Raw genomic sequence first — 12,794 nt, 5'->3', positions numbered from 1 at the left:
GATACATCTGAACAAAAGAGCATGTGTCCTTGAAGATCGCACAAACGCTGCAAATCCATGCGTCTAGCCTAATGATAATGATCGTGTTTTTTCTTCTTTGGGTTTTCAGATAACAGCCTTTGATGAGCTTCAGGCAGACTTCAAGGTGCCGATCGATCAGGGCAATCCACTTCATGCGGTAAGTCATGCAAATAATAGGCTTGATCATTTGATTCATTGCCCTTTCCTGCACTTTCACAGACATAAATGTGTGTGTGTGTGTGTGTGTGCGTGCGTGCGTGTGTGTGTGCGTGCGTGCGTGCGTGCGGGTGTGTGTGTTTGTGTGTTTATTTGTTTATGGTGGGAATATATTTTAGCAAGCCCTCTGATCTTTTGCAGGCACCAGGTGTGTTGCCTACCCCAAACTCGGAAACATTTCTGTCATCCGCAGCATTGCATGAATAATCCATAGAGCAGCTGTCTATGTGTTGTCTTTCCTCTGCTGGAGGCCCTGGCAGCTTTTATTTTGCTAATTAAATCAAAATGAGGCAACTTTTCCAGCTTTTAGTTACGCCAACTGTTATCCAAAAGTTTAGAACAACATTGTCATTCTTGATGCCAGCATTGCAGAATATTTTACATTTGTGCACTTCATAACTCGCCAGGCTATGTTGTGACAGAAAACAAATCAAGAGGCAATGGCAGAGGCGAATGCAGATATTTTTGGACTTTGTGTCAGAAAGTCTCATTCAGAATAGAGCACCGTGATGTGTAGATCATCAAGTATCTGAGTCACCGATCTGTTCCGCTCAAAACTTCTGTTGTCGTAATTTATTGCTGTCTTCCAAACAAAGTGTCAAAGTAACGGATAAACGCTCTATATGTCACCCACCCCTCTGTCAGACTGGAGGGATCTGGAAGGTGGGGGGTGCTAAAAGATTGATGGCCTCCTAGCTGATCTCACCACCCAGTCAAGTCAATCTCATACCCTGCCTGGCTAATTGGTGGCTTCTGTCAGTCTTCAGCTGGGAGGAAGTCAGGACTCATCCTGTGATTCTCATTGGAGCTCCCCTTATGACTGTAGTCTACACAGTAGTTCTGCAGTCACTGTTTTCAGTCTCTCAGACCTGCTATTAATGTGCAGAAAAATGTTCCTTAATCAGTATTTTTTAAGTCTGAGAATTAATTCACACAATTAATACAGCATTTTTATTTTGAAGCTACGCTAATGTTTTTTCTCCCCAATTTCCTGTGGCTATAGTGTTAAATGCTATTTGTGTTGAAAAAGGATGATACGCATTTAACCTATATCAGCCATGCTTTAATGGGTATGAATACTTCTTTCTCCATTTTATCATCAGAAATTGAATCAATATCACTACTGGTATTGGTATCGATATTGAATTAATATTCAGTAATATAATCGATTTAACTGCACTGACACTGTAAGAACAAAATTTGAACTGGATTGAGCTGGATAATGACACTAACTTTACAACATTGACACTGTTTTTGAATTTGAACTGAATTGAGATTAATTAATTAATCACAGAAAACTGTAATCCCTTTTTGTTTACTCGAATCACAACCCTAGTTCTTTTATCTTGTTTTCCAGCAAATAATATCTAAACATACTTGAAACAAGTTACATTTAGATACATTTACTTGTGAATCAAAACTGCTAAGGATATTAGCATGAGACAGACTACATCTTGAATTATATGTCCTATTTTTCTTACCCCATTTGGCAATTTTTGAAGCATAAAACAAACATAATTTAGTGAGGTTAAAAAGTTTTAAACTTTAATGTCTCTGATCAATCAAAGAGCGAGAGCTAGCAGAACCGTCACATTTAACTGTCCTTGACTGCCCGGCTAATTCTGTGAAGGCATTCCAGATGCAATTCTCCAGCAATTAAACACTTCTGATGCTATTCATTTATAAGATGCTCTAATAATCCTTGATGAGTTTTCTTTATGTGTTGAAACGAGGCATCGTTCATGTTAACATTATGCACTCATTAGACAGAATTTGTATCTGCCGTGCTGCCTGATGTGCTCAAGCTTTTAATATTTTATCATGCTAATGTTCTAGACATCACCTCACATGTGGCTGATTTCAATGTAAAACAACACTAAACTAGAGCTATCATTATGTTGCTTGCATGACGGCAAGAGTTTTATGATCCAGATGTTTGTCAGCATGCACAATATGACCGATCAACACATCAGCTCCAGGGTTTTTTTTATACATGATTCCATAGACATGTTATCCAAAACAACATTCAGTGCATTAAGGCTATGCATTTTTCCCAGTATATGTGATTCCTGTGAATCAAACCCATAACTTTGACAGCGCTAAGCTTTACCAGTTGAGCTACAGGAGCATTGCTAAAACATTGGCTTACTGTCTAATTCAGAGCTTATGGTAACAACATTACCTACCACGTCCGCCTTAGTAGAGGTCACACAACCTTCCTCAGGGCCCACTTTGAATTGGATACGGATGGTCCCTTTGGGGGTCAAATATCATCTGTTACTCTCCATACCACTCAATTAGCTGCATGAGCTGAGCAGCAAGTCTGACCATTTTACTCTGGCATTGAAACATTACACTGAAGAGAAGAGAGAGAGAGAGAGAGAGAAATGAGGGGTGCTTCAACAAACGTAGCTCTTATATTTTTGCCTAGGTCGGAAGCTCAAAAAACATTTCAGGGCCCATATTTTACATTAGACAAGCCATATTTTATTTATATAAAGCAATTGACAATTTTGGATTGTGGTCAGCAAAAACGCACTGCATGTGAACCCCTATTTAAGGAGGTCTAGATCATATTTTAGTAAAAAAAAAATTCTTTATGTATATTTTTCCATGTATTGTTCATGATTTTAGGTATGAGGGAATGCAAAGCTAAAGTGACCAAAAGAGTTTGAGTTTGTTCAAAGGCTCAGCGTTTGATCACATCTTGATCAAATAATAATCAGCATACTAATACCAATGGCATAGAAAAGAGCATGATCTTCTCTACGCCATTGTATTGGTATGCTGAATATTATTTGCGAATCAGAGATTCAGACTCCGTTCTGCTGTGTTTGCATTTATATCTCCGTCAAGGATTACCGTATGTTTTAGATTCTATGGTTCAAGAACATAATGATCTTGGTGCTGTATTGACTCTCTGTCCTGTATTTAATATATTGTTTACACTGTATGCAAGCACTTGTCAAGCAGAATTTGTGCTGACGAATATTTCAAAGGGAGCTGAGTCTAATTGCCTGCTAATTAAAAGTGCTGATATGGCTGCAGTTATCTCAAGTCGCTATGGCTGCAAGTGGAATAAATTTGCATGCTGTTGTTGAGGAGTGGAATGGTGTGAAAACAAGTCTTAAGCAAATTTTGGATGAACTAAAATGAGGTGCGGTCCAAAAATAGTCAGAGTTCTGTCTAACTTTCATGGATGTTTGGTGTAATCTCTGAAACACAGCTGTGTACTGAAACAAGACAGTGGGGGGTTGCCAATCAAAAGCCATAGAAAACTGTTTAAAAAAGCACTGAAGAAACTTTGGGAAGTTTTTTTGTTTTTTCACCAAATTCAGCCAACAGAAGCATCATGACACTTTTTTGCCAGTGGATTTTGAATTATTTGTATCTTTAAAAAATATATTGTTAGATAATTGTAGTAAAAAAAAAGTTCAAATACATAAATCTAATTTATAATATAATATATAATAATTATATATAGTATTACATATAATAATAATATATTACATATAATTATGTTGTTATATTATTGCAAGACCTTCGTAGTTTGTTTAAATATATAGTGTATTATATTATAATATATTATATTATAATACAGATTAATAAAGTTAAACAAACAAACTTGTTTACTTCGATATATTATATTACATACTATTTGAGCCTGGACATGTCTTTTAAATTAGCAATTAAGCAATAAAAAAAAAAAAAAAAAATATATATATATATATATATATATATATATATATATATATATAATGTGTTATCTTGCATAGGGCACCAAGTGAGACAGGACTTCTATTGCTTTCTCTCAAGAAAAATAGGTCCATGATGCCCCTGTCTGCAAATTATTTGTACATGTAAAAAAAAAAAAAAAAGAATATACCATCATCTTTAGTTTGTATGTGTGACTAAAGTGACTAACAAGGCCATTCTGGCTGAGAAGGAGTGTAGTAGTGGTCACTATGGGTGGCTCTGTGTATTAGTGAATAACAGTACATTATTTACAAGTGCAGGCTAGTAGTATAAATAATGAATTGTGTTGAATGAAGTTAAGTTGAAATGTTAAAAAAATGGCAATAAAATATGTATGTTTAGTCTTCATTATTGCAGAAAACCACATCTTTGCACTTCTTGCCAAAGGGCATGAGAATAGTGCTCCTTTAGGCAGCTCTTTTAGATCTTTTTTCTTCTGTGTCACTCATGTAAGATTTATTTGTGCCAAACGTACATCCACACATGACTCCCATTGAGTTCTGCTTCTTTTTGTGCCTCAAATATGAAAAATGATTCCATAGTGCATATAAGAGAAAAAAACTGCAAGCAGAGAAAGTAAATTATTGGTGCAAATAAAAAGGAAATGCTAGCCTGATTCGAATCAGCAGACCATGCATTCAAATCTCTGTTGAATTAGATTTAATCCATTGCACACATGTGATTAAATGATAAAGCACTGACTTTACTATGTCTGGGAGTGTGTATATAAAAATAGATTTTGGAACATTCTCCCTTGAGAGTATTGCCACTTTTCCCGACCCCCAAAATGTACATGTTTGGATGGAATCACCATATGCCACTTTCACATGCCATTCAAAAATCTCCCTGCTGTTTTTTCCACCTCTTGACTGTTGTTTTTCTAAATGAAAGTCCCTTGATGTCCTTGCCAGTGTATTTTGCTCTATGATTCTGCCAGGAGCTACAGAAAACACGAGCCTTAGGCAGCAGCGGCATGTCAAAACCAACCACTGTGACACAAACACGTATGAATGCATATACACTATGCCATTAAAATCTAAAAATCCACCCTACTCCTGCTTTTTTTAATGCATCACGTCAACTTTTTATCAAATGAAGGATCTGGCCTTCATAGTTTTGTCCTTGAGACTGGCGTTTTAGGTGTTATAGGAGATTTAACAGATCTTTATTTCTTTTAACAGCGTGAAAGGCTGCGGAATATTGAGAGGATCTGCTGCCTGCTGCGAAAGGTATGTAATGTTTGTCTTTATCTGTGGGGAATTTAAAAGTTTAAGAATCAGTCATTGGAAAACCCATATTGATTGGCCACTTTTGCATTCGAGGTGACATGTACTACATTTTATGCTTACTTAGATCAAAAAAGAATTTGTCCTGGAGTCTGTGATGAATGAGGTCTAATTTTATCGATGGCACTTTCTATGTATTCTAAGGGCCGGCTCACGCAGAATGCGTTTTTGGTGTTAAAAACGCGAGACACAGGCCATTAGAACGGAAAAATGCGTAAGGTCTTCTTTTATTCCTTTTAACTTGAGCGCTGCATATTTAGAATGCCTTGTCATGTGCGAGGTGCTGCAAAAGACACGAGCGCAACGGTTAAAGACGTCCGTCTACCACGTATTTACATCGAAAAATAATGGAAAAGTAGCACAGTGGAATGGAAAAACGCATTATATGTGAATCACCCCTAAGAATTAATTTGGCAAAACTTTATAATACCTTTCATTAACATATTATATTATATTGTATATTATATTATATTATACAGTGGGGTCCAAAAGTCTGAGACAACAGTGACAATCTGTATTTCAGAATTTTATCCTGTAAAGTTTTAGAATATTTTTTTAATTATAACAACAACAAAAAACATCCTTCTAAAATGAAGAAGAAATATCTTGAAATTTCAATGTCAATAATCATATGTAACATCATTAAAACGTGGTCTGATGTTCTTGCTTTCGTTCACAAGATGCTCTTTGGATCATTCCTAATTCATTTTGTAGAGAGAGCATCATAATCAGGTTTTACACAAACTTTTGGAGTCAGCTTAAATGTTTTAGCTAACATTATACTGAAAATGTAATTTTAGTTTATTATTAGGAGTTTATTTATTTAAGTTTCTTAAAACTGCAAAATAGAAGCATTTTGACACGTCTCAGTTGTACCAATGATGACTTCTTAATAATCAGTATTATTAAGGTATTATAAAGTGTTTCCCAAACCCTTTGGTGTGAAACTGAAGGCATTGTGGGTGTTTGATCATTTGAATTCAAGCACTTTTACAGGGGGCCAGAACCAGTTATGTTCCATATATATATATATATATATTGTGCCAACATCAGCAGAACGCCTTCCAGCCGGCTTCATGAGTAACGTGTCTCGTGGAATTAGGCTCGTCCGTGTGCATGTGCAACTTGCTGAAAAGGTTTCTGCTGTCACTCGGTTTCACCTGACTGCAAATGTAAAAGAAAACACAGACTGACAAAAACGCTTATCCAAACGGTGTCCACAAGGGCTTCACATGTGCTTGAGCTGAATTGTCTGCGATTTTACAGACACACCATTTAAAAAATGGTTTACAGCTCTAAATTGTGATTGAACAAGCCATGTTTAAAGCCATTGTTAGGTTTTAAAGCTTTGGAAAGGTGACGTCTATGCTGTTATTGCTCTTGCGTCTTTTTTCCCTTTCCTCTTTGTCTCTCGGTTGGGGTCTTCATGCACATGGGGCATGTGGTTTTTCATTTATTATCATTATTAATTATCTTGGTTGTAAACATTTAGCTTAAGGCTCTTATCACACCCGGGTCACAGTCTTTGCTTTGACTGACATGAGCACAATAATAATTTGTGAGAATCAATCCAGACAGTAAATAAACAAAAGTTCATTTTTATTCTGAACAGGTAGTCCTAACAGTTGCGGATCTCTTTACTCAGCAAATAAGAGAGAATAAACATACTCCTAGCACTTTTTGCTAGTGTGACAGTTTTATTGCCGAGTGCATCTGTGTATTGTGCATCTTTTCAGAATGAGACATTCAGTTATGCTCACAGGTATTCAGTGTTAGGGTGACAAACTGTAGCATTAGATCATTTATTTCCCACCAGTAAAGGCGCAGAGTATTTTCACAGCCGGCAAACAAACATGCATGTTTTCTCATTTTTGTTAGGCCGGTATAAATGTCAGTCTTTGACATCTGTGTCATTTTGTGTGTATTCACCAAAACACACAGAGCATGAAATGTCTGGAAAAACAAGAAAGGAATGGTGGTTTGTTTGAATGACTTATGCTGAGTCACACAGAGCTTCTTTGCAAAGTGCCAGCATATTTTTGGACAACTGCTTACACGTCCTTTCAGGATCCATAATTCAGATTCCGGGCACCAGCAATTTAAACATATACAGTAGAGTGTATTTGTTTACCTTTGAAAGAAGTCTCTTCTGCTTAATAGCGCTGCATTTGTGTGATTTAAAATACAGTAAAGAAAGCAAAATTGTGAAATATTATTAGAATTTAAAATAACCTTTTTAAATATATTTTAAAAAGTAATTTATTCCTGTGGTTGCAAAGCTGAATTTTCAGAAGTCTTCAGTGATCCTTCAGAAATCATTCTAATAAGAGCTGGGGGTAAATAAATAATGTGCTGCGGTTACTGCTGGTCAAGCAAATCTTTGTGCTTTGCTTCTGTTATTCTTTCTGGTAAAACACAGACAGCAGGATTTTGAATCGCCGACAGGTCCAGATATTTTAGCATGCCAAATATCTCACGGGCGTCAGGGATTGTCTCTGATCGTGTCTTTGATAATTCATACTGTGTGATTGTCACTCGCGTGAACGAGCGCCAATTTGCCTGTGATTTCGGGCATTTGGCGGCGATGTCCCAAAACCTGTCGGTGAGCGAAAATCGGGCTTAAAATCGTTCAGTGTGAACTTAGCATAACATGCTGATTTGGTGCTCAAGAAACATTTCTTATTATTAGCAATGTTGAAAATGGTTGTGTTGCTTAATAATTTTGTGGAAACCGGGATCGTTTTTTCACAATTCTTTGATGAATAGAACACTTAAAGGGGCATTCGGCAACTCTATCTATTTCTTCGCTGATTTTCACTTTTGTTGTCGCATGTTTTCTCAGCGAGCTCCCCCTACAGCTGTGAGGCGTATATTTCACAACAATGTCGTAAAAAAATCACTTGCGGCCCCTCCTCCCCCTTTCTACCGCTGCTCATGTGCATTTGTTATTATCGGAGCCGGACAACTTTATCGTGTGGAGCTATGTCTACCGAGGTGGGTAATACATCATACACATTGAGGGCGGCGTGTGTGTTTATGTCGAATTGCCGTTAAGCAGTTTGTGTTTCTCGCTCGTTCTCGCTTCTCACGAAACTTCCTATTTCCAATTTACCGGGACGTTAATCCTCATGTTGCAAGGTTGGTTTTCCGACTGGGAACGGTGGGGGGAGTGGGGAAAGTCACCATTCTCACCAGAACAGGTTTTTAAACCATCCAAATGATTTCTAAACGGTTTTATTAAGTTGAAATAGTTGCCGAATGCCCCTTTAAGAACAGCATTTATTTGAAAATGGAAATATTTTGTAACATTAGAAATGCCTTTTGATCAATTAATGCGTCCTTAAAATATTAATTTCTTTCAAATAATAATAAAATCTACCTGACCTCTACTAACCATTTGACTAAGTATTTAACAGTAGTGTATATGAATTATGTTGCATTTTAGTAAAGTGAACTTGTTTCGTAAAAAAATCGAACTTGTATTTCTGCCAGAAAAATAAAATATGGCTTTGAATAAATTGTAAATTGTATTTTCACCATTCATCATAGAATAAAACACCTGTCCTGTAGCCCAGTGGTGTTTTCTAGAAAATTTTAAATAATCTTTTAAACAAGTATATCATTTTGCACCCGCTTGAATAATAAATGGCTGAAAAGTTGTTAATTTCATTTCTGTCAAAGAATCAACACGATAACTGCACATAGTTTGCTGTTCTATAAAACTGTTTTCAGAAACAAACACAATTCAGAACCTATAATTGTTTCATTTTGCTGTCAAGTTCTGTCCCTGTGGTGTACCATCATTGTTTTGACCCTGTCTGTCTCTTAAGCTAAGCTTTTCCCTGTAACTCTAAAGGTCAAGGTCAATATTCCAGCAGCCAATCAGAGCCGCCCACTGGGGGAGTGCAGTGTAATCCCCTATGGTTGCCAACGCTGTGTGTTTGTTCTTCAAACGAGAAGCTACTTTTTGATGTTGCAGTACAAACGTTTCTGTCCTCTCATCACTCCACTTCACACTTGCATTCATCACCAAAGGCATTTGCACAGAATTTTTGATAAATGGAAATGACAATGGTAGAGCTGAAAGGCAGAGGATCATTCATAAAAGACCTGTATGATATGCAGCAGCCCCTTTTTCTTTGGAAACTACCCTAATGATGTTTCCGGTACACAGCGATACACATAATTCGAGATATGACAGAGCATAAGACATTTAATAAGACTCTTTTGAACCCAGGTTCTGAGATCTGTTATGTTGGCTCTTCTCAGAGGACCGCATTGAGACCCTTGCAATAGAGTGGTGCAGGGATGACATCAAAGTCTGGAAGACTAATTTGCCACTGGTTCCCTCGAGATTTTTCTATGGGGTTAAGGTCTGTGGTAAACATAACTTGACAATGCTTGAAGGTTTTGCGACAACATAAATTACACAACCATATCAAAAACGCAACCTGTTTTCAAATAGGTTGGCTTGGACAAAAGAAATTGTGTCCAGTTTCTTTTTATGTACTATAGAGGACATACTGGCACAGCTTACCCCGATCCACCCCATTCTCTGTGATTATGAAAGTGTTATAGTGATTATTTAAAAATATATATTTTTAGATTTATACATCTTTATATATAATAGTCGGCAGAAAAACAGACGTCAGCTTAATAAAAATTAAACATTTTCCATATTATTTTAATAATTTGCTATAGCTTCTGTACAATGGCATCATCTTCAGTATTGTGCATCATTTCTATTATGGTGACAACATTTTCAGGCCAGATTCAGATGTACTTTTTCAAGCATAAGTCAGAAAGAAAGCTCATCTCAGATTTGTAGACTGCTGTGTTTTGCCTCACACATACTTCCGTCTCTCCCTCTTATGACTTTTCCAAGCAATCCTTATCTCATTAGAGCAGCGAATGTGATTTTTCTTTTTCACACCCTACACGGATATACTTGGGGGCGCAGTAAGAAATACTGCCTCTGCCTGGAGGAAAAGCTCCATTTGCCTTCAAAGGGCTCAGGGCAGAGAACGAGGAGGGGGCTTTCTTGCACTGCTCTCAGTCTCTTACCAAGCCAAAAGCAGCCCAGCCCTCATCAGACAGTTTAGTGCCGAGACTAAACTACTGCTGCCGAGGCGTAGCCTGTGAATGAATTTGCTTGAGCCGCCTAAATCAGTCGTGTGCAATGAAAAATGAAAACCTGCTCGTGATGTAAATGCTAAACTCTTTTCAGAAAGAAAACCACAGTTAAAAATAAGCCTTTGTTATCAAGCCTCTTGTAGCTGGCCTCACGCTGCTGGAGAAAAGAGCATTCTCCTTTGTGGCTTATAAAAATAGCAACAACTGGCTGGTAATCATACAGTATCTTGTCTCTGTATGCATCTTGTTAGGTCTGAGACTTGGGTGTAGGGGCAGCAGGGGCCTATTAGCCTGTCACAAGGCTCTGAAACAATGTGCTCCTATCAGAGGTGTGGCAGTTCTTCTGCCGCTGCTGGTATAATTACTCTGTTGCTAAAAATCACAGTGTTCCACTATAACTTTCAATTAGTGTATTCCTTCCAGCTTGACGTCACTGTCTCTTACCCAAGGTTGACTTACATTTGCATGTTTATTATTTTTTAAGACTTTTTTTAAAGTGTTTAGAAATATTTTGTTTCTGCCTGCACTGAATATTTTGCCATTCAAGTTTATAATTGATTATTCAATAAGTTCATATTATTGTTTCTGTGTACTGAAATTGTATTGCAGGGGTATAGAAGCACAGCATAAGGTATTACTGAATTTTTTTTATATTTTCTTAATTATTTTATTACTTGATTAAAAAAAATGTTAGTTAAAGCTTGTTATTTTATTATTCAGTTGTTTTGGTAACACTTTCTTTTAAGGTGTCATTGTTACAGTGTAATTATATGATTAAGTACTGAGTAACATTAAGCAACTACATGTACTTACTATAGGGTTAGGGTAGGATTAGGATTTGGTTGAGGGTTAATTGCATGTAATTATGCATCATTTACTGTTATTACTAACATATGTAACAAGAACACTGTAAAATAAAGTGTTACCGTTGTTTTTTATCATTATGTAATTTTAGGTTATTGCAGGGTTGTAGAAATACAGCATATTGTATTAGGCTATTTGTTAATAATAGGTATTATTAATGTTAACTTTTGGTTAACGTTACATGTTCAGTAACCTTTCTCTTTCACATTAATTTCTATTCAGTTTATTATTTATTATTCAATTGATTTATATTATTATGTATTGTGTTATTCTTACAGAAGGATATTGCAGGGTTGTAGAAATTCAGTGTAAAAATATGTATTATTTCGTTGTAACTGCTTTATAAAGCCTATACATAATAAATAAATAAATATAATCTCTGCATCAGATATGACAGTGTTTCTGCTGGTAATATTTCGGTTTTGACCCTGCTTCATTTTGAATATGCTATTTTTTTCTTTTCATTTTCTTCCTGGAAGAGTGCATCTGTGCCATAACCTAATATTCAAAATGGTGATAATCACAGTCCAAATTGTTTAATGGAGAGCCAGTTCATATGCTATCCTGTCTCATGGGGATAGATGTTCTTTAAAGAGAAAAGATGTATAATTCTATACTGCAGTTAATTATTGGCTGCTGCTGAAAGAGCAAGACAGTAATTGGAGACTATAGCGGCTATTCTGATCTACGAAGGCCGAGAACATTGTGCTGTTGCTAATCTGAGGGCACAGTCAGATTTGTCATTGTAATAAGTGAATGTGAAAGTGAATGGTTCCTGAACATATATGAATTTATTTATACAAGTATTGTATGTAGAACTATTCTCTCTATTCTTGTGGTCAGTCCTCTAATGATATCAGTGGCTCTTGCCCATTTCTTTTTTATCTCCATTCTTAATATATATATATATATATTGTCAAGACACACTGCCTCATTAAAGAGATATCTACAGGTTTGGTGCCTGCTCCCTTTTGCACTAATGGTGGGAACAGAGGGTTAGAGAGCGAGTGAGGAAGAGAGAACGTGAAGGACACTCCACAGTACAAAGCTCTCCGCTAAAGTAGACCTCTCATTAGGTGACATGATTCTGAAGAGGCTCTTGTGATTCCCATGGGAAGGCAACTTTCAAAGTTATACTTAAAGCACTCAAAGCTTCTGGACTTCGGTCTGAGTGGTCCTCATAATTAACATAGGTATAGCAATGGTGGAGAAACTAGCTGAATGGTTAAATGTGTGCATGATAGGCTTCAAGTGTACAGAGTCTGCAAAATGCCGATATAGAGCCAAAAAAAGATTTTAAACCCATAAAAAACTTAATATCTGAGATATGACAAAGTAAGTTTATTTAAATTATTGTTAACAATTAACAATAAGGTTTAATTTGTTCACATTTGTAAACTAATTAACATAAATTAAGACCGGACAATACTTCTACAATACTACTACAGTGTTTATTAATCTTAGTTGATGTTAATTCCAACTTTAACAAATACATATTTTTAAAAATCAAAAGTTACC

At 36.4% G+C, this 12,794-nt stretch overlaps 1 protein-coding gene across 1 annotated transcript in view; it reads left to right on the top strand.

Annotated features, from left to right (window-relative positions):
- Positions 1 to 12,794, top strand: part of cnih3 (cornichon family AMPA receptor auxiliary protein 3) — a 43,788-nt gene that overhangs the window by 7,721 nt on the left and 23,273 nt on the right. The window contains exons 2-3 of the mRNA XM_077220201.1: positions 110 to 178; positions 5,175 to 5,222. Coding sequence (XP_077076316.1) covers positions 110 to 178; positions 5,175 to 5,222 — 117 coding nt within the window. The remainder of the gene's footprint in view (positions 1 to 109; positions 179 to 5,174; positions 5,223 to 12,794) is intronic.

This window comes from Siphateles boraxobius, unplaced genomic scaffold, assembly GCF_051911475.1.
Source record: "Siphateles boraxobius isolate OS27281-9 unplaced genomic scaffold, OSU_SipBor_1 8, whole genome shotgun sequence".
Classification (NCBI taxonomy): Eukaryota; Metazoa; Chordata; class Actinopteri; order Cypriniformes; family Leuciscidae; genus Siphateles; species Siphateles boraxobius.
The sequence above is the reverse complement of the archived record's forward strand: the minus strand, read 5'-3'. Positions and strand labels throughout refer to the sequence as shown.